At 41.2% G+C, this 22213-nt stretch overlaps 1 protein-coding gene across 2 annotated transcripts in view; it reads left to right on the top strand.

Annotated features, from left to right (window-relative positions):
- SRGAP1 (SLIT-ROBO Rho GTPase activating protein 1) overlaps positions 1–22213 on the top strand; it is a 293215-nt gene that overhangs the window by 220820 nt on the left and 50182 nt on the right. For both annotated transcript variants that reach the window (XM_068972150.1, XM_068972149.1), the window contains exons 8-10: positions 1259–1360; positions 19406–19603; positions 20063–20147. In XM_068972150.1, coding sequence (XP_068828251.1) covers positions 1259–1360; positions 19406–19603; positions 20063–20147 — 385 coding nt within the window. The remainder of the gene's footprint in view (positions 1–1258; positions 1361–19405; positions 19604–20062; positions 20148–22213) is intronic.

The following is a 22213-nucleotide window of genomic DNA, read 5'->3' as shown; positions in this document are numbered from 1 at the left end:
CTTATTGTGGTGACAGTATGTTTTTTAAAATAGATGTTAATTTCCATGGCAGATTTCTTCTTTAATGCCATAATTTCTTTGGAACACCTAATGTTAAAATTTAAAAGATATGTATGTATGTACCTGATATATTTCTAACCTAATTTTATTTTGCTCGATAGAGCGAATTACTTGATTAAAAGTGGTAAGCAGTTTTTATGCCAGTAGCACATGAGCTTTACGGGCGAGTGGCTTATCCCACCCAGAGTGTTGTTTCTAAAACCAATTGGTTACTGTTTTAATCTTTTGGTTATGGATGGATATGTTAAACACAGAATGATAAAATGTCACAGACAAGTGTTTCAGTTGTGTTCAGAGTTTTTACTTTTTTAAAAAACTATTATTATTTTAATATAGTAAGCCTCTTGCCCTTTTTTAGGGCCAGTTCTGCCTGTGAGTGATAGTGTCTGTGATGTCTTAGAGACTCCATAAAAGGAAACCCTCTTCTGCCAAGACCATTTCTGTGACCAGAAAGATGAAAAGAAATTGTTTGTTTCTAATCTGATTCTACTATGATTAAAAGTCTCCATTTTTTACCCTAATTGAGATTGTGGCCAAAATATCTTTCTACCAAAGCCTAAGACTGGTGACTTTTTCAGTTTCATGATTTGGCTAATAATTGGCAAGAAAAGCCATGGATGAAAGATTTTAAAAATATCACTTTTTCTGAGTTTTCAGTGTGTGCCAAACAAACAGTGCTGTAAGTGCTTTATGAACATCATCCTATTTCATCCCCACCACAGCCCTGTGGCACAGGTACTCTTACTGTCCCCATTTTACAGACAAGGAAACTGAGGTTTAGTAACTTACCGCAGTCACCCAGCTGACTATAATTGGTAGGCTCTGCCAGCTACCCTGCTTTGCCTGCATGACCATACGTTTGGATCATCCTTCACACTCTGCCAGGTACTTATTCCACAAGATAGGTGTCAGCATCAGAGCTCCATCTCCAGCAACTGCCACATTCTTCAAGGGAGGCTTTCTACAGCTGCTCTCTTCCCAGTCTTATCCAGGCCAAGCAGCTGCATCCCACTCTCGCCACTTACATAACAAGTTCATATTTAACGCTGAAGTGTTGAGGTGGCTGTTAAAAATAAACCATGTAATTGGAATCTTGAGGGGATCTGCGATTCTTGCAGCCTTTACCTGGGAGAATCGTGCCTCGGGAGACTGGCTGCAGGGCACCCTGTTGTAACTGTGGTCTCTGATTCCCCAACAGGTGTGTCAGGTCAGTGCCCAGCAGCCAGTCCAAGCAGAGCTCATGCTCAGGTACCAGCAGCTGCAGTCCCGCCTGGCCACACTCAAGATCGAGAACGAGGAGGTAAGCGAGCTTTCTGCCCCCGCAAGTAATCTCATTCTAATGTAAACTGGAAGACGGTTTCTCTTGACCTAGGCATTTAACGGTGTAACGGCAATCTCTTCATCAAGCATTTTCAGCTAAAACAGGGTTCCTAAAATACTCCTTATAGAGGATAAATGCAAAGGTTCTGTATTCCACCATGAAAGTATTAGTCACTCAGTTATGTCCAACTCTGTGTGACCCCATAGACGGTAGCCCACCAGGCTCTTCTGTCCATGGGATTTCCCAGGCAGGAATACTAGAGTGGGTTACCATTTCCTTCTCCGGGGTATCTTCCTGACCCAGGGATCAAACCGGGTCTCCTGCATTGCAGGCTCCCTCTTTAGCATCTGAGCCACCAGGGAAGACCGTAGATGACTACTTTACCGGGGACTCACTACATCCACAGAACACACCTTTTCCTCTTAAATACTGAAGGTAGTTCCCAGTAGATTATCAAATCCAACATATGTTTCAAGAATCTACATGAATATGTGGAAAGAAATGCCTGATATATTAATTTAATCCTAATTTTTAAAATTAGTACGTTTTTATGCTTTTTTTGTAACTTTAGATTTTTGATACTGAACATGGCATTACTGATACAATTAGTACAAAGTAGTATTTTAAAATAGTACTTGTGGTAAAAGTTATCCTCCAATTAAAAATAAAAGTTAAAAAAATACTACTTGATGGGGAGTATAAAACTGTTTATCTGCTGACATTAGTGGACTTAAATGGATAGAACATAAAATGTGAATTATAAATACATGTTGAACCAGAAAGCAGTCGTACAGTTCAGCTGCCTGTTTCTGAAATTAATTTAATTGAATCCACATTCTCCTTAAATAAAAATAGGAACCAAAATGTCTCCTGTGTTAGTCAAGGTACTCACTTGTAACTTACAGGAACCCAAATCAAACTTAGTCCAATCTCACAGCTTACTTATTGGTCAGTGTTTGCAGTGGCCTCACTGGTGATTGGATCTGTGTCCAGATAAAATTACCAAGAACCTCTTTTCATCACTTTGAAGGCACACATTCATGTGTGTTGGTAGGAAGTCTCTCTCCATGTCCTGTACTGGGAGATCCAGGACCACAAAGTCCCTACAGGTTACCGTCTCACCCCTTCTCAGCATCCTTGTCTCTGAAATAGGATCTCCCATTGGCCTGACCTAAGTCATGCATACTTTTGGTTCAACTGTTACATCCAGGAAATAGGTTTTTCTCATTGGCCAGCCTAGTTTCTGTGCCCATTCATAGAACCATTTGATTGACAGCCCCAGCAGAGAAATGTATTTCTAGAGGCAAGCAGTTTCCAAAAGGAAGGGATGTAGTACAGAAAAGGGGGGGGGGGCGGGGGCAAGAATTTGCCCTTGATAAAATGATCAAAATTCACTTTAGTGCCCCTCTTTTGTTTTCATTTCACTGAGATGTTTTGAACATGTGAATTTGAATATGTGAATGTATAGTTGTTTCTGTTAAGAAAGAGGACCATGTTTCTACACCAGAATAGTTTGGTCAAAACCCATTGCAACCTGTTTTGGTTCTTTCTGAAAGAACCAAACCACCTCTTATGCAAACATGGGTGTTTAAGATGCCACCAGTGTGATTAAAACTTCAGTCCCTGTGTAAAGTCCCACTAATGAGCTTTTCGCAAGGAGAACTGTTGCTCTCCTTGAGGTGTTTTTAGAGCGTAGGGTTTTGGCTTGGCATCACAAAATACTCACCTAATAGCAGTTTACTGGATCCTATTAGGCCTAGCGTTTGTATGCATAGTGACTTCCAATTTTTTTTTTTTTTTAATGCATATGCTCTGGTGGTTTTATTTGGAAACAGCCTCTAAACTCTAGGAAAACAGTGTGTTATACACAAGGTCAACACTGGCAGCGCACAGACCTGTTTTGTTTGGCTCCCACAGTTTAGACCTATTAAAAATGGGAAAGTGTGGCAACTCTGGCCCTGTGCTGCCTCAAGAAGGGAAAGGCTGGGGTACTTGAATTCCACTTGGCCGCAGTCTTTCAGCTCCTTATTTTCCTCCAGTGGACTGGTCCATTTATGTTACCTGTCTGGCCTCTGCAACCCTTTGAGTTTGTGACCCTGGTCTTCTCCTATGGGCATAAAGTGAGGAAGCACAATAACTTTATAAACTAATAGGAGTAGACAGTGCTTTCTGAGGGCTATTTTTTTTTTTTTTAATTTACTGTAGAAACAAGTGAATTAGATTGTCCTGAAGTTTCTTGTGGGCATGACAAGTAGTTTATGATGGCTGGATCTGGAACAAACTGTAGTAGAATGGAATCCCTGAGGAAAGTAAGATTCAAATTGGATTTATGACAATCAGCAGATGTCCTTAGGTATACAAAGAGGGAAAGAGGTTTCAATATATTTCAAAGTTGGAGACTAAAGCAGTTTGGTTGTCACCCAGCCTCTCCTTTGGACATAAACTGAAGGTGAAGTTGAAATCATGTAACAAGAAGCATTGAGAGCCAACTTAAGGAGTTTTAATGCTGTGGGTCAGTTCATTTCAGTACAATAAATATTTATTGAGTGACTCTTACATTCCACATATGTTGCCAGGTGTGGAAAGTACAGGGATGAATAAGTTACAGTTAGCTTGTATCTAGTGGAAGAAACAGTCTATAACAAGTCATATGTACAATGTGAAAAGTAAGGGAACTAACTTGGGAACACCATAGCAATCATTGTTGATTTGAAGGCCCTGTGTAGCACTTTTCTCCACCATGAATAAGAAATTTGCCTCTGATCTTCCACTGATAGAAGGACAGAAAATTGACACCTTAGTAACAGATCAAAATATACAAGAAACACATGCATAATTCTGTATAATTTTCTGCCTCTGTACAAACTTATATATATACACTCATAAAGTCTAATATTCACTGGAAAGAGTTCAATTAACTAAAAATAATATGACTGCCCAGTGAAAAGATCAAAGTTGAGGGAGAATTTCATCCACACTTAATAAAGCTGAGATAGGGGAGCTAGATAGAATATGACTCTTTTTACCCAATCTTAGACAACCCTAAATACTGGGCACCCCTTGGAACTATAGGAGACCGTCTTAAAAGGGAGAGCCCACAGACCACGTCTGGTCACAAAGTTTATTTGCTATACAGTGCTTAATTTTTTTTTTTAATTCTTACTGTCATTTAAAAATTGGAAGTTTTGCCTAAAAATATAGATTTTTCAGCTTGTAAAAATGAGTTCTTAACATTACTAGACCTTCATTTCTGTAGGATGGTAACTGACTTGGGCTAAATAGTATATATTCCCCTTAGACATAGAACTCATGCTTCCAATTTGCCATGCTCACCACTCAGCCCACTTGTCTATTTTCATTACTCGACTGGTCCTGAAATATATCTGAATTTTCAGCACTTGTCTTAAAGAAAAGAGAGCAGTAAGCATTTGTGAAATGTCTTCATATACAACTTTACATTTGCCTGTTAAATCTTTTTAAATGAGCTTGTAATTTCATTATGCTGTAAACTTGTACCTTAGTCTTATGATTCCAACTTCTAGTCAGCCAAGCCACAAATACTTATTTGTGTCCACCATTTATTGTGCCCATAGAATTAAGCAGGGCCTGCTGCCCATATAGCTCCCAATTTTTTCTTCTTTTTTTTCTAACTTAAACATGTAACTTTTTATTAAAACTTTAAAGTGAAACATTAATAAACATTACTATTAAAGGCAACACTTTGAAAGCAACCTAAATCTAAATGATCATTTATACCATTCTCACCGTAAACATTTTCCAAACTCTTTCCAGCCTAATGTTATACAGCTTTGCCCGCTTTCTGAATGTTTACAGCTCAAGCAAAATAGGGAGATTCAGAGGTTCAGACTTCCAATTACAAAATAAATGAGTCAAAGGGATGAAACGTACAGAATGAGGAATATAGTCAATAGCTATGTGATATCTTTGTGATATGTGACAGATGGTAACTAGGCTTAAGGTGGTGATCATTTTGTAATGTATGGAAATGTCAAATCACTGTGTTGTACACCAGAACTAATGATGCTGTAGGTCAATTATTCTTCAAAAACAGACAAACATACAGAAAAAGAGAAGGGAGTGGAGGGGAGGGGGAATTAGATGAAGGTCATCAAAAGGTACAAACATCTAAGTTATAAGATAAATTTTTATTTAATACTAGGGGTGTAATGTACAACATGGTTAATATAATTAACACTGCTGTGTGTTATATATGAAATTTGTTAAGAGAGTAACTCTTTTTTTTTGTATCAGTGAGATGATGCCTATTCACTGAACTTATTGTGATAATCATTTCATGATATATGTTAAGTCAAATCATTATGCTCTGTATTTTAAACATATGCAGTGATATATGCCAATTATATCTCAACAAAACTAGAAGGAAGAAGAAAGAAAAAAGGAAGAAAAGGGAAGGGAAAGAAGAAGTTTACTTTTAGGCTTTGTCATAGGCGTTTCAGCTTAGGGTCATTCTTGTGGCTTCTTTGTTTCCAAGCTTGCCTCTGGAGGAATTTCCCATAGGTCACAGTTCCCTTTCCTTAGAGGTCCTTTCTCCCTTTGTTGCAGGAAATGGGATGTGAGAGGATGGTCATGTCAGGTTTCAGGCGAGTTCCTAGGATGGGCCACCAAGTGAGGCTCCTTGGCTTCACACAGGAAAGAATTCAAGAGTAAGGAAAGGTAAAGTCAAAGAGAGTTTATTTAGAGAGATAAACATTCCGTAGGCAGAATGCTCTTGTCTCAGGAGCAGCCCAGGATGATGAGTTTTTATGGGCTGGATAATTGCACAGCTAACAAGTGGGAAGAGTATTCTATTTTGGACAAAGGGCAGAGATTTCCAGGAATTGGGCCTCAGAATTGGCACAGTTACTGTGAATGTGTCCTTTAGCGTATGCTAATATATTGCATATTAGCATATGCTAATTAGCCAAAGATGGAGAAGCTGTATACAGTCAGCAAAAACAAGACCGGGAGCTGACTGTGGCTCAGATCCTTATTGCAAAGTTCAGACTTAAATTGAAGAAAGTAAGGAAAACCACTAGACTATTCAAGTATGACCTAAATTAAATCCCTTACAATTATACAGTGGAAGTGAGAAATAGATCAAGGGATTATTCTGACAGACAGAGTGCCTGAAGAACTATGGACAGAGGTTCGTGACATTGTACAGGAGGCAGTGATCAAGACCATCCCCAAGAAAAAGAAATGCAAAAAGGCACAGTGGTTGTCTGAGGAGGCCTTACACATAACTGAGAAAAGAAGAGAAGCTAAAGGCAAAAAAGAAAAGGAAAGATATAGCCATTTGAATGCAAAGATCCAAAGAATAGCAAGGAGAGATAAGAAAGCCTTCCTCAGTGATCAGTGCAGAGAAACAGAGGAAAACAATAGAATGGGAAAGACATTTCTTCAAGCAAATTAGATATACCAAGGGAACATTTTGTGCAGAGATGGACCCAGATAAGCACAATGGTGTGATCCCTCACCTAGAGCCAGACATCCTGGAATGTGAAGTCAAGTGGGCCTTAGGAAGCATCACTATGAACAAAGCTAGTGGAGGTGATGGAATTCCAGTTGAGCTATTTCAAATTCTAAAAGATGATGCTGTGAAAGTGCTTCACTCAATATACCAGCAAATATGGAAAACTCAGCAGTGGCCACAGGACTGGAAAGGGTGAGTCTTCACTCCAATCCCAAAGAAAAGCCAATGCCAAAGAATGCTCAAACTACCGCACAATTGCACTCATCTCACACACTAGCAAAGTAATGCTCAAAATTCTCCAAGCCAGGCTTCAATAGTATGTGAACCATGAACTTCCAGGTGTTCAAGCTCGTTTTAGAAAAGGCAGAGAAACCAGAGATCAAGTTGCCAGCATCTGTTGTATCATCAAAAAAGCAAGAGAGTTCCAGAGAAACTTCTGCTTTATTGATTACACCAAAGCCTTGACTGTGTTCAGTTCAGTTCAGTCACTCAGCCATGTCTGACTCTTTGCAACCCCATGGACTGCAGCACACCAGGCTTCCTTGTCCATCACCAACACCCGGAGCTTACTCAAACTCATGTCCATCGAGTTGGTGATGCCATCCAACCATCTCATCCTCTGTCGTCCCCTTCTCCTCCTGCCTTCAATCTTTCCCAGCGTCAGGAAGGTCTTTTCCAATGAGTCAGCTCTTCACATCAGGTGGCCAAAGTATTGGAGTTTCAGCTTCAATATAAGTCCTTCCAATGAATAGTCAGGACTGATTTCCTTTAAGATTGACTGGTCGGATCTCCTTGCACTCCAAGGGACTGTCAAGAGTCTTCTCCAACACCACAGTTCGAAAGCATCAATTCTTTGGCACTCAGCTTTCTTTATAGTCCAGCTTTCACATCCATACAAGACTACCAGAAACACCATAGCCTTGACTAGACGGACCTTTGTTAGCAACGCAATGTCTGCTTTTTAACATGCTGCCTAGGTTGGTCACAGCTTTTCTTCCAAGGAGCAAGCGTCTTTTAATTTCATGGCTGCAGTCACCATCTGCAGTGATTTTGGAGCCCCCAAAAATAAAGTCTCTCACTGTTTCCATTATTTCCCCATCGATTTGCCAAGAAGTGATGGGTCCGGATGCCATGATTTTCCTTTTCTGAATGTTGAGTCTTAAGCCAACTTTTTCACTCTCTTCTTTCACTTTCATCAAGAGGCTATTTATTAGAGAAATGCAAATCCAAACCACAATGAGGTACCACTTCACACCAGTCAGAATGTCTGCGATCCAAAAATCTGCAAGCAATAAATGCTGGAGAGGGTGTGCAGAAAAGGGAACCCTCCTACACTGTTGGTGGGAATGCAAACTAGTACAGCCACTTTGGAGAACAGTGTGGAGATTCCTTAAAAAATTGCAAATAGAACTACCTTATCCCAGCAATCCCACTGCTGGGCATACACACCAAGGAAACCAGAATTGAAAGAGACACATGTACCCCAATGTTCATCGCAGCACTGTTGATAATAGCCAGGACATGGAAACAACCTAGATGTCCATCAGCAGATGAATGGATAAGAAAGCTGTGGTACATATACACAATGGAGTATTACTCAGCCATTAAAAAGAATACATTTGAATCAGTTCTGATGAGATGGATGAAACTGGAGCCGATTATACAGAGTGAAGTAAGCCAGAAAGAAAAACACCAATACAGTATACTAACACATATATATGGAATTTAGAAAGATGGCAATGACGACCTTGTATGCAAGACAGCAAAAAAGACACAGATGTGCATAACAGACTTTTGGACTCTGAGGGAGAGGGTGGGATGATTTGGGAGAATGGCATTGTAACATGTATACTATCATGTAAGAATCGAATCACCAGTCTATGTCCGACGCAGGATACAGCATGCTTGGGGCTGGTGCATGGTGATGACCCAGAGAGATGTTATGGGGAGGGAGGTGGGAGGGGGGTTCATGTATGGGAACGCATATACACCCGTGCTGGATTCATGTCAATGTATGGCAAAACCAATACAGTATTGTAAAGTAAAATAAAGTAAAAATAAAAATTAAAAAAAGAAAGAGAGGCTATTTAGTTATTGTTTGCTTTCTGCCATAAGGGTGGTGTTATCTGCATATCTGAGGTTATGGATATTTCTCCCAGAAATCTTGATTCCAGCTTGTGCTTCATCTAGCCCAGCATTTCACATGATGTACTCTGCATATAAGTTAAATAAGCAGAGTGAAAATATGCAGCCTTGATGTACTCCTTTTCCTATTTGGAACCAGTCTGTTGTGCCATGTCCATGTCTAACTATTGCTTCCTGATCTGCATACAGATTTCTCAAGAGGCAGGTCAGGTGGTCTGGTATGCCCATCACTTGAAGAATTTTCCACAGTTTGTTGTGATCCACACAATCAAAGGCTTTGGCATAGTCAATAAAGCAGAAGTAGATGTTTTTCTGGAACTCTCTTACTTCTTCGGATATGAGAGCTAGACTATAAAGCTGAGCACTGAAGAATTGATCCTTTTGAACTGTGGTGTTGGAGAAGACTCTTGAGAGTCCTTTGGACTGCAAGGAGCTCCAACCAGTCCATCCTAAAGGAAATCAGTCCTGAATATTCATTGGAAGGACTGATGCTGAAGCTGAAACTCCAATACCTTGGCCACCTGATGCGAAACACTGACTCATTGGAAAAGGCCCTGATGCTGGGAAAGATTGAAGGCGGGAGGAGAACAGGACGACAGAGGATGAGATGGTTGGATGGCATCATCAACTCAATGGACATGAGTTTGAATAAGCTCCAGGTTTTGGTGGTGGACAGGGAGGCCTGGCGTGCTGCAGTCCATGGGGTCACAAAGAGTCGGAAGCAGCTGAGGGACTGAAATGAAATGAACCGGATGTATTACAATGAGTGTATAATGAGGCTCAAGGTGTACTGGGAGTTGAATCTTCTGCCATCTTGGGCCCAATTGTTTCCATCAGTTTTTGTTGGATCCTCAATGGCTGTGTCATTCTTTGAATGGTTGTGTACTTCCCTCTTCCCTCCTGTCTCACCTTTATCAAAGCCAAAGAAATGGAAAATGAATTGCATAAGTAAAGCAATTAGGTCTTCCTTTTTTTTTAGGACAGTCTTACTTTTAACTTGTTGGTCCCATTTTCAGACCATTTGTACCAATATTTGGTTCAGTAAATATAGCTTTCACAAGCATGTCACTTCTATGCCATAAGTAAAACTGTCACACATATGAAAACATCTAGTCTCTCTTAAGTTATAGTAGATTTAGCCCCCTGAAGGGAATAGAAATGGGAATAGTCTATAATGAATTCTCCACTTAAGTTGCATCAGTGTTTAATGAACATATAAATTTTGCTGCACCACTTAACGTCTTTCATCAACAGTTCACGAAAGTTTATTTCACAGACTATTCCGAAAATACAGTCCTTATACAGGATATTTTCAAGAAAAATGAATAATATTTTAAGCAAACATGTGAGATAATTTTCATGGCATGGGTAATTGAAGGGGAAAGTAAGAGATACTTTGGTTATACCTTCTGTTATCAGTTATACTTTCTGTTACCCAGAAATTGGTGTTTGCCTCTTGGTAGATGTCAGAAGATGCAGCCAAACCAAAGCGCAGGAAGATTTATTTCTTGCAGCAAGTAAGAACAGAGAATCTTTCCCAAAGCAGTGTCTACTCAGCAGCAAGAACTGGGGAATTTTAAACCTAAAGGCAATGGCACCCCACTCCAGTACTCTTGCCTGGAAAATCCCATGGACCAAGGAGCCTGGTAGGCTGCAGTCCATGGGGTCGCTAAGAGTCGGACACAACTGAGCAACTTCACTTTCACTTTTCACTTTCATGCATTGGAGAAGGAAATGGCAACCCACTCCAGTGTTCTTGCCTGGAGAATCCCAGGGGCGGCGGAGCCTGGTGGGCTGCCCTCTATGGGGTCGCACAGAGTCTGACACGACTGAAGCGGCTTAGCAGCTTAGCAGCAAACCTAAAGGCACATGCATGTTGTGAAGGGGTTTAAGCAGAGGAAAATTTCAGCATAGACCTGGGGGCAAAGATCAGCAGAATCCAAGCTTTAGTTGATTGAGATCAAGAGGGTCAGTGTCTTCATTCCATCCTTTACGTGGGTGGGAGCCTTTGAGTTCCTACAGAACTCAAAGATATATTATTATGTGTTTTCCTTGAGGGAGGACTAGAACTCTGCCTTATCACTGCACTACTGTTTGACAAACTCTTCTGTGTTCCCTTGAGATCATGGATTACTGAGACCTGTTCAAGGGCAAGCACTGGGCTTAGATCACAAAATAGCTGAGGCTACAGTGGCTCCTCTTATGTCAAGAAAGCCATTCATTCCTGGTTGTCTTTCTCTGGGGACCCCCTAACCTATCTGCTTTACATTTCTATCTGTGGTAGAAGAATCACGTCTCCCTCCCACATCTCCCCTAATACCACGGACTGCAGCAGAATCCCAGGCCATGTCCATCACTGATCAGACTCTTAAGGGCAGTTGTCAGATTCTTCTGAGACTTGGTGTAAGATGTGAAGCTTGATAACCACTTAATCGTGATTTCTGTGTCTGATGATCTCTGTGGCTTTAGCTTCATGTTTCTTTACGTAAGTGATTCTTCCTTGCCTAAAACCTTCTACTGATGAGCTTGACAATAAAAGCCCAAGTAAAAGCTAACTGCCGTTTGTCCCTTAAATGATAAGATCATCCTGGCCAAAACTGAAAAGAGGGTGAACTGTTTTTCATTGAAAACATGGATGTTTAGAAGGGGTCTGTGGTGTGTGTGTGTTTGTGTGTAAACATGTATTTTTAGAAGGTGTGTGTGTGTGTGTATTTTGTTTCAAATAAGCTTTAACTTATTGGAGGGAGGGCCCCGATCCAGGAGAATACCAAGCAGAATGAGAAGAGTTTCTGCAGATGGTCTATAAGTGACCAGCAGGCTAGGACATCCAGAAGAAAATGGCAGAGCTCAGGATGACCGTCAGCAAGCAGACCCCGTGTTATTGGTGTATGCCAAGCATTCCTCTGGAGTCTGTCAGTTTGGAAGGAGGAAGACTTCAGCATCCACCATCCATTCAGTTCATTTTCACTGCTGTCTGGAGAATCTGCTGTGTTCCAGACACTGTACTGGTTAATAAGCTGTCCCTGACCTCAAGGTGCTCCCGCTGGAGACAGAAGACAGAGGCCTTCTATACAGTGTGGTATAGCTGCTCATAAGAAATGGATTTGAGATCATGCTCATCAGACCACTGTTGTTAAAAGGTCCACCTAGATGGGTCATTAAATCAGAGTCTAGCAGCTGTAGCAAAGCAGGCTTTCTGAGATGCGGCTGACTCAGAGACATTGTTCAGAGAGCTCTAGGTAATGATGATGTTCTCATCTTTAGATTAAGTTGTATCATTGCTGAGAATAAATTTTGCTCAGAAAATTTTGTTCTCAGAAGTCAGGAGAGCCTGGTATTTGTAAACAGGTGTCTTGTAAACAAGCATCTCAAATGCAAGTATGTAGATTTTAAACTAGCATCTTAAATGCACGTAGGTAGATTACTAGTGTGAATTCATCTGGAATGGTAATACGACCCTTTCCCAGTCCGAGGGGAGGGGTAGCAAAAGTTGAACTGTTTTTTCAAATCTGGCCACACCTTACCCAGCACTGATAAGGTCACCTGCATCTGTGCCCCCTGTTGAGGTACCAGGGGCAAAGGAAGTATGCTGCCCCTGCTCCTGCCTTATATGGCCTGTACCAGCAGTAAGCTTCTGTACCCTTGGTCGATTAACTATGGCATTAATCCAGTTCGTATGTGTGGGTGGATATATGTGGTCTCTTTCTCCTAACTTTTACTAACTCTGAAATGATACAGTGCTGTAATTGAAATACTTTCAAGGTCAGTGTTGGCAAGGAGGGAGTAGTTAAGTCGGGAGGTAGGACAGGGCGCAGGAGTTACCTTTACCAATGGAGTGACAAGTCTTAAAGGACGAATAGGCCTGCAGCAGGTGCAAGACACCAGGCACGGTGCCATAAAATAATGTCTGTGTTAGGGGTTGAATTGTATACGCTCCCCAAACTCATATGTTGAAGTCCTAACCCCCAGTACTTCAGAAGGCTGCCTTATTTGAAGATATGGTGATGTCACAGAGGTAATCAAGTTAAGGTGACTCAGTGGTAAAGTGGTAAAGAATCTGCTGCCAATGCAGGAGACATGAGTTTGATCCCCGAGTCAGGAAGATCCCTTGGAGAAGGAAATAGCATCGACTCCTGTATTCTTGCCTGTGGGAAGTCCCATGGACAGAGGAGCCTGGCAGGCTATCATCCATGGGGTCCCAAAAGAGTTGGATACGACTTAGCGACTAAAACAACAGTCAAGTTAAAGAACCATCATTAGGTGGACCTAACCGGTGGAATCAATGTCCTTATATTTAGGGGAAATTTGAACACAGAAACACAGATGGAGAGAAGACAAAGACGATGACTGTATACGCCAAGGAGGCAGGGCTGCGACAGCGCCTTCCTCACAGCCTCGGAAGGCGCCAGCCCTGCCCACACCTTGATCTCAGGCTTCTGGCCTTTAAAACTACGAGGCAATAAGTTTCTGTTATTTAAGCCACACAGTATGTGGCACTTTATGACAGCAGCGCTAGAAAGCTAGTGTGTTCAGAAAAGGAAATTTCTTGTTTTCTCTAATAATTGTACTGTCCTGGGGAAGAAAGGCAAAAGCACCCAACCACAGAAGCCCACAGAAGTCTCCTCTCCCCCGTCATTCATTTGGGTCTGCATCTCAGAGTCCAGGCCACCTGGACACTCCCCTGGTACCTCACGTTCTTCAGGAGTTTTCATAATTCCTTGTCTTGTTTTTGGCTTCTCCTCTCCCGGACCCAATTGCATCTCCCTGCTACTGATGGGGAGTCATTACAAGCCTCTTGTTAGCTGTTTCATATTTGCCTCATTATGTTCTCCTCTGTGACTTATTAACATGGCCTGTGTGTGTCAGAAGCTAGTGTTCTTCTTCGTCAAGAACATCCCATGGGATAATATATAGTCCCAGCCACTGTGTCCGGTGGCTTCTGTCACCTCCTTTATTCTTCCTGACAGTTCCACATTTAACCCTGACACTTACTTCTGAGAAAGAAGTTAAAAAAAAGAAAAATAGAATTGTTGAGATAGACAAGAAGTCACATGACTACTGCTGCTCCACTGTATGGGCCATAGTCTCTGGGCCTGCTCCAAGGGCTTGGGTGGGTGTGGTACCTGCTAGGTCACTGGACAGATCCTTAGAGGGCAGGACTGGCCCCAGACTGCAGCTGAGCAGAGCTGGATCTGAGTCACAAGTCTGCTATAGGGTCCATAGCTGGCACCAAGGTCTGCATGCATGCCAGCCTCTGGGGGCACAGATGGGCATGTCTCTCTCCTGGTTCCTAGGTAGGCAGGGCTGCTCTTGGATCACTACTGAGAGGAACTGGATTCAAGTTACAGGGCTGCTTCAAGATCCAAAGTTGGACAGAGTTTGGTGGGCCTGCCTCTGGAAACACAAATGGGCTTACTTCTTGTTGAGTCCCTAGGGTAGCTATAACTATTCATAGGCCATTGCTAAGAGGTATTGGAACCAAGTTACAGGGCTACTGTATTATTCACATTTGGACTGTGGCTGGTGGGCCTGCTCCCGGTCCACAAGTGTGCCTCTTGGCAGGTCCCTGGGCAATAGGACTGCTCTCAGACCAAGGCTGGGAGGAACTGCAACTGCATCTTGAGCTGTTCTAGGGTCCACAGCCAAGGCCAAGATCAGCAAGGTTATTTGGGGCACAGGTGGGCTTGACCCCTCCTGGGTCCCTTGGCAGATAGTGCTGGTGGCAGGACCAATGCCAAACAGGATTGTAGCTGAGTCTACAAGGGAACGGAGCTATTTCCAGGTCCTGTTGCCAGGACCAAGGTTGGCAAGCCTGCCAACAGCTTTCTCATGTCAGTCCTAGTCAGCTGTGGGCTCCAGTGAGGTTTTACAAGCTCCCACCTAGACCCCAAAGCTCCCACAAAGTCATTTTGTCCATGGATGGCTGCCAGAGTATTGTTTCTGTGGAGGTATGTGAATAGCAGACCTCTTATTCTACCATCTCACTGACATCACCTACAAGATGGTGAGTCTTCTCCTTCAGCCTGTAGATATACAATCATGACTTAAAGTAACTACTTCTAATGTTGTTTTTAAAGTCATCATTAGTATGCTTTTTTCCCAGTGTCCTTTGCATTGTGCATATCCTCAGGAATAATGACTAAGTCTGTTAAATTTTTTGCCTCCTTTTAAAGTGTACTTTGTCTCATGACCTCTCTAAGCCTCTGAAATAGCACTGATAGCTAGTGTTTCTTCTCTAAACAATATTCTGTTGTTCAAATAAACAACTGAAAGTTGAACATATTTCAAAAAACATATTACACTAACATACTGTTTAAAAATTGAACATATTTCTACTTTCTGTAATGCTGGACCGAGTCACTCAGCTGATTCTTTCAACATTTCACTATCCAGGGCAAGGTACATAGCCAAGCCTGAAATCCATAACCTAAGGAACCAGGTGTTCCCAAAAGCAAAAGCATCAGATTATTTTGAACAGAAATAAAATCTAGTGACTCTGAACTATTAGTGCCCCTAATGACTTGGAAAAATAAACGAATATTCTCTCAGGATGATAATCTCACCTTAGAGCTCAAATAATTCTACCAAAAATGTCCAGCAAAGATAACTAGGTACATAAGGAGACAAGACGTAATGAGTGGTAGCCAGAAGACATAACAGACAGTAGAAACAAATTATCAGAAACAAACTGCAGAAGACCTCTATACTGTGTTTAAGGAGGTGAAAGACAAGCGTAGATTTCAGCAGGGCACTATTATAACCTATAAACAGTGAAATAAATTTGAAAATGAACCACACAGAAATTCTAGAGTTGAGAAATATAGAAATACCAAAATACCAAAAAATACCAAAGTACAGAAATACCAAAATACAGAAAAATCCAAATTAATAAATCGGTGCATGGTTTTAACATCAGATTAGACACAGCTGAAGAGTGAATTATCAAAATGAAAGAAAAATTAGAAGAAAGTAATCAAAATGCAGCATGGGAAAACAGGATAGAAAATATGAGGAGAATGGTAAGCTACAGAGGGCATAAACTCCCAGAAAAAAATGATAGAGAAGAAAGTAGAGTTGATATTTGCAAAGGTAATTTTATCTGAAGTTTTATCAGAGCTTAAGAAAACTACCTCACAATTCAAGAAGTCTGAATATATTTAAAATAAGCTTTTAAAATCCTTACCTAGACGCATTGTAGTTAAACTATAAAAAACTTTAAAAGCAGCTGGAGAAAGGAAGCAGAGGTCTTTCAAAGTATGATAAACTGACAGTAAACTTCTCATTCAACATGAAAGCCACAAGAAAGTACAGTGATATCCTAAATGTACTCAAGGAGAGTAACTGCCCACCAGGGGAAGAAAGATATCTTTCATAATTGAAGGTGAAATGAACTGCTGCTGCTGCTAAGTCGTGTCCGACTCTGTGCGACCCCAGAGACGGCAGCCCACCAGGCTCCCCCGTCCCTGGGATTCTCCAGGCAAGAACACTGGAGTGGGTTGCCATTTCCTTCTCCAATGCACGAAAGTGAAAAATGAAAGTGGAGTCACTCAGTCATGCCCGACTCTTAGCGACCCCATGGACTGCAGCCTGCCAGGTTCCTCCATCCGTGGGATTTTCCAGGCAAGAGTACTGGAGTTGGGTGCCATTGCCTTCTCTGGGTGAAATAAAAGACATTTTAAAATCAATTAAGTCTGAGTTCACTGCCAGCAGATTCATGCTAAAAAGAATTTCTAAATAGAAAACAAATTTATGGTTACCAAAGGGAAAGAAGAAGGATAAACTAGAAGTATGGGATTAACAGATACACATTACTGTATATAAAATAGATATTTGTCATTCAGTCACTAAGTTGTGTCTCTTTGCAACCTCATGGACCGCAGTACACCAGCCTTCGCTGTCCTTCACCGTTTCCCAAAGCTTGCTGAAACTCATGTCCATTGAGTCAATGATCCCATCCAACTATCTCATCTTCTGTCACTCCCTCTCCTTATTGTTATACAGATGTAGCAAGAAGAATTTACTGTATAGCACAGAAAACTATATTTAATATCTTGTAATAACCTATAATGGAAAAGAATCTAAAAAACTGTGTGTATATATATATATAACTGAATTACTTTGCTGTACACCTGAAACTAACATAATATTGTAAGTTAACTATATATTTTTTAAAAGTGTTCTTAAAAATGTAAGAGATAGAAATCAAAGAATGTGATAATTATGTGGATAAAGCTAAATGAATGCTGACCAGATCACAATAATGTCTTATATATAAATGTATACAAATATTTACATATATATCATGTTATGAAACATTACCCAAAAAAAGCATATAATTCAGGAAAAGTGAATGGTTTTAAGATGTTCTAAACTCTCTACAGGCTTCCCTGGTGGCTCAGTGGTAGGGAATCCACCTGCCAATCCAGGAGATACGAGCTCAATCCCTGGGTCAGGAAGATCCTCTGGAAAAGGAAATGGCAACCCACTCCAGTGTTTTCCTAGGAAATCCCATGGAGAGCAGCCTAGAAGGCTACAGTCCCTGGGGTCATAAAAGTGACAGACACGACTTAGCAACTAAACAACAACAAACCCTGTCTGGGAAGAGCATACAGTTATCGATTTACAAAGATTCTCTGATAAGCAAAGGTGGAGTACAGCCTAATTGTGGAAGATAAATTGAAAAGCTCCCAGAAGATAACATAAAATCGTATGCTGCTTATGACTACTTATGAGATGGGAAAATGTTTCTTATATAGGACACAAAAAGCCCTGATTTCCAAGGAAAGGATTGGTCAATTGATTACATTAAAACTAGAGACTGTCTAAATACTATAGAAAGAGTAAAAAGCCACAGTACAGAGTAGGAAAAGATATTTGCAACACATATAGCTAACAAAAAACTCATATACATATTACAGATCAGTAAGAGAAAGGCTCATCACCCAGTATAAGATTGACCAAGAGATTTAAACAAACTGTGTCCAAGAGAGAGAATCTAAATTGCCTTAAACATGTGATGATGTGCTCAATCTCACCCATCAGAGAAATGCATATTAAAACCACAATGTGAGGCAGTTACACACCCAGTGTAATGATTTATTTGGTTTTTGTTTTTTCTTTTGGCCGTGCCACAAGGCATGTGGGATCCTAGTTCCCCAACCAGGGACAAACCCATGCACCCAGCAGTGGAAGTGCAGCATCTTAACCACTGAACTGCCAAGGAAGTTCCATCAACATAATGGTTTAATTTTTTTAAACTGACAGTACCAATTGTTGAGGATGTGGAGTAATAGGAATTCTCCTCCTGTGTTGGTGGGAATACAAATGAGAATAATAACTTTGCAAAACAGTCTGCAATACCCAATAAGCCGCAAGTCTACTCAAGTATATGTGGCCCAACAAAAATGTGTTCATAGCGATATTATTCATAGTGGCCCCAAATCAGAAATAAGTCATCTATCAACAGTAAAAGGGATGAATTATAATGTATTCTTACAATGAATATTCAGCAGTGAAATAGTATACTCAGAAGAAATGAATAAATCTTACTATATAAAGCTGAGCAAAAGAAGCAAAACAAAAATCCTACATACTGTAGTACTTAGTAACTACCTTTGGGGAGGAGAAAAGCATGTGTAGTGATTGGGAGAAGCAGAGGGTACTCATAATGTACTAAATTTCTTTATCTGAGTGGTAATCACATAAACGTGTTCAGTCGGTGATAATTCATAAAGCCATACTTATTGTTTATGCATTTTTCTGTGTGTAATTTCAGTTAAACTGAAGATTCTTTAAAACAAAATTTAATTGAGAGAGTACCCGATGATACATGAGATTTACAAGAACTCATATATGAATGATGTCCTCCTTAGGATAATTTGGAATAAAGCCTCTCCTTATATTTGTGACATGAGGTATTATTTACCTGTCTCTCTCCCCTGTTGTTATTGTTCATCTGCTAAGTTGTGTCCAACTCTTTGAGACCCCATGAACTGCAGCACACCAGGCTTCCCTGTCCTTCACCTTCTCCCCAAGCTTGCTCAAACTCATGTCCATTGAGTTGGTGAAGCCATCCAACCATCTCATCCTGTCTCCCCCTTCTCCCCTTGCCCTCAGTCTTGCCCAGCATCAGGGTCTTCAGTAAATCGGCTCTTTGCATCAGCTGGCCAAAGTATTGGAGTTTGAGCATCAGCCCTTTCAATGAATAATCAGTGTTGATTTCCTTTAGGATTGACTGGTTTGATCTCCTTGCTGTTCCCCCAGTGGACTCTGAACTTTGGACGGGAGGGCCTGTGCCCCCATTTCTGACTGACAGAGTGGTTTCTCACTGAGTGTGGGATTCATGAAATAAGGTACTCACTGGAGAGATGTACTCCTGTTCCCAGGTTAAGAAAACGACTGAGGCCACCCTGCAGACAATACAGGATATGGTCACTATCGAGGACTACGATGTTTCTGAATGCTTCCAGCACAGTCGCTCCACAGAGTCTGTGAAGTCCACGGTCTCTGAAACCTATCTGAGTAAGCCCAGCATCGCCAAGAGAAGAGCCAACCAGCAGGAGACCGAGCAGTTCTACTTCATGGTACGCCTGCCGCTTGCCCAGCCTCTTTGGGGCTCCAATCTGGGGTCCCCCAGCTCTGCTTTTGGAATTGTATCAGAATCATCTAGGGTTCTTTATTAAGACCAGAGTTCCCAATTCAGCAATTCTAGGATACGGTTTAGGAGAGAGTGCTGATATGCAGACAAAGTTAAAAAGGGCAGCTCTAAAACAGAACTTTTAAACAATCTCATGAACATACATGTCACCACGAGAGCTTGTTAAAATGCAGGTTCTGATGCCAATAGTCCTGACGTGGGGGTCACTGAGAGTTCACACCTCTAATAGGCTGATGCCACTGGTCTGCATCAGAAGTATACTTTGCATAGCAAGATTCTAGGATCTAGAAGGTAAGAATGGCTGGATTTTTAGATATCCTGTGGGAAGTTCCTTGACATCACATATTTTCTTTTAAAGTTAAAAATGTATTTTTTCCTTTTGCAGAAACTCAGAGAATATTTGGAGGGTAGTAATCTCATCACAAAACTTCAAGCCAAGCATGACTTGTTGCAGAGGACGCTTGGAGAAGGTCAGTTATCTGACGGAGTTGGGGAGATGACCTGGATTATATCTTGTGTTGTGTATGTGTTCCATGAAGAATATGAACCGTGAATTTGTGCTGGAAGAAGCAGAGAACAGCATATGTTTAGATTTGGCTTTATCTGTGTAAGAATCAAATTTTCCCTGGAACTATTTCCTTTTATCCTTTTTTCTTTTGGAGGCTGTGCCATACTTCCCAGGTGGCTCAGTGGTTCTGCCTGCCAAGCAGGAGACGTGGGTTCAATCCCTGGGTTGTAAAGATCCCCTGGAGAAGGAAAAGGCAACCCGCTCCAGTATTCTTGCCTGGAAAATCCCATTGACAGAGGAGCCTGGCGGGCCAGAGTCTGTGTGGTTGCAGAAGACTCAGACATGACTGAGTGACTAAACACCAACACGCAACTTATGGGATTTAGCTTCCCAATCAGGGACAGAACCCAGGCTCCCATCAGTAAGGGGGGCAGAGTGCTAACCACTGGGCAACCAGGGAATTCTCTGAAATTATTTTCCCTATAAACTTTATGCTAACTTGGAGGCAAAACAGTGAAATCTAGGGCTGCAAAGCCAACACAGAGCTGCAAAGAAGGGTCTTCGGAGCCCCAGTGCTTCTAGGAGTACAGAAGTATAGGGAACCGCACCTGTTCCCACCTGCTGACAGCCCCCCTCTTCTGCCCCAGTCACTTCTTCCTGTCCTTGGTGTACTTCCCCACCCTTCCAGTCCCACCCCTTTTGTTTAAATGGGCTGGTATTTGTTGTCTCATCTATTGCCTTTTTGGACTCTAGAAACCAGTTAAACCAGTTTGGGTGCCTTCTCCCCCTCTACTCCCCCCACCCCCAGTAAGATTGGTCTTAGTTGAGAAGTAGTTTCATTCTATTACTATATCTAGTAAAAATAAACACAACAATAGCAACCACTTATAGAAAGCTCTCTGTGTGCCAGGCATTGTTCTGAGCTATATATTTAACTGAGCACTATTTCCCCATTTTTCACAGATGGGAAAACTGAGGAGAGAGAAAGGATTACAAGCAAAGGGGATAGTGTTGGTGTAGATGTTTTTCTCTTTTCATCTTTGTGAAATTTAAAAAAGGGAGGAAAAAACCCACCAGGTCCCTGTCCTAAGTACCTCAGTACCAGTCGGTAACACATTTAATTCTTATTTTTCACGCTAGATCTTGCTGGAAGTTATAAAAAGTGAAAGACAATACAGATGGGAGAGGGAAATCAGGGAGCGAGTTGTGTGAACAACTCAGGCTAAAAAGAGTTGACCTAAACTCTTGCCTCCTGCAGTTTTAGAACTTTCCTGCCCAGAAAACAAGGTGTTTCTATCACCTCATCTCCTGGTCTCCTGCAAAGGACTCATTATCCTCAGGGAATGTCCGCATGTAGAAAGGTTATCATAACCTGAAATACCATGAATTGCAGTTAGAATGCCAGACTCTAAGATAAAAGGCCAATTTTACTTAGGAAAAAAAAATAACAAAGCACTAAAAAGTGTCTTAAAAAATTATTGTTGCTAAGTCATGTCTGATTCTGCAACCCAATGGACTGCATGCAGCAAGCCAGGCTTCCCTGTCCTTTCAATATCTCCCAGAGTTTGCTCAAACTCACGTCCATTGAATCGGTGATGCCATCCAACCATCTCACCCTCTGTCATCCCCCTCTCCTCCTGCCCTCAATCTTTCCCAGCATCAGGGGCTTTTCCAGTGAATCAGCTCTTCACATCAGGTGACCAAAAAATCAAGTAACTAAACATAATGTGTAGATATTCCTTCGATTATGAATCAAAAATCATAATCATGATTCAAAAGTTATAAAAGATGCTTTAGTGATAATTGGGGAAATTTAAATATAGACTATATTATATGATATTATTGAATGAATTGTTCATTTCCCTAGATATGATAAATTTATGAAGGAGAATATTCTTATTATTAAGAAATGCTTGCTAAGTGTCCTAATTCTGCAACTTACTTTCAGATGGTTCAGGAAAAAAGACATATATAAGAATGAGGGAGAGAGAAGGAAATAAAGTCATTATTGTAAAATGTTATCAGTTG

This window comes from Capricornis sumatraensis, chromosome 4 (genome assembly GCF_032405125.1).
Source record: "Capricornis sumatraensis isolate serow.1 chromosome 4, serow.2, whole genome shotgun sequence".
NCBI lineage: Eukaryota > Metazoa > Chordata > Mammalia > Artiodactyla > Bovidae > Capricornis > Capricornis sumatraensis.
This window is presented reverse-complemented; position numbering and strand designations above follow the sequence as displayed.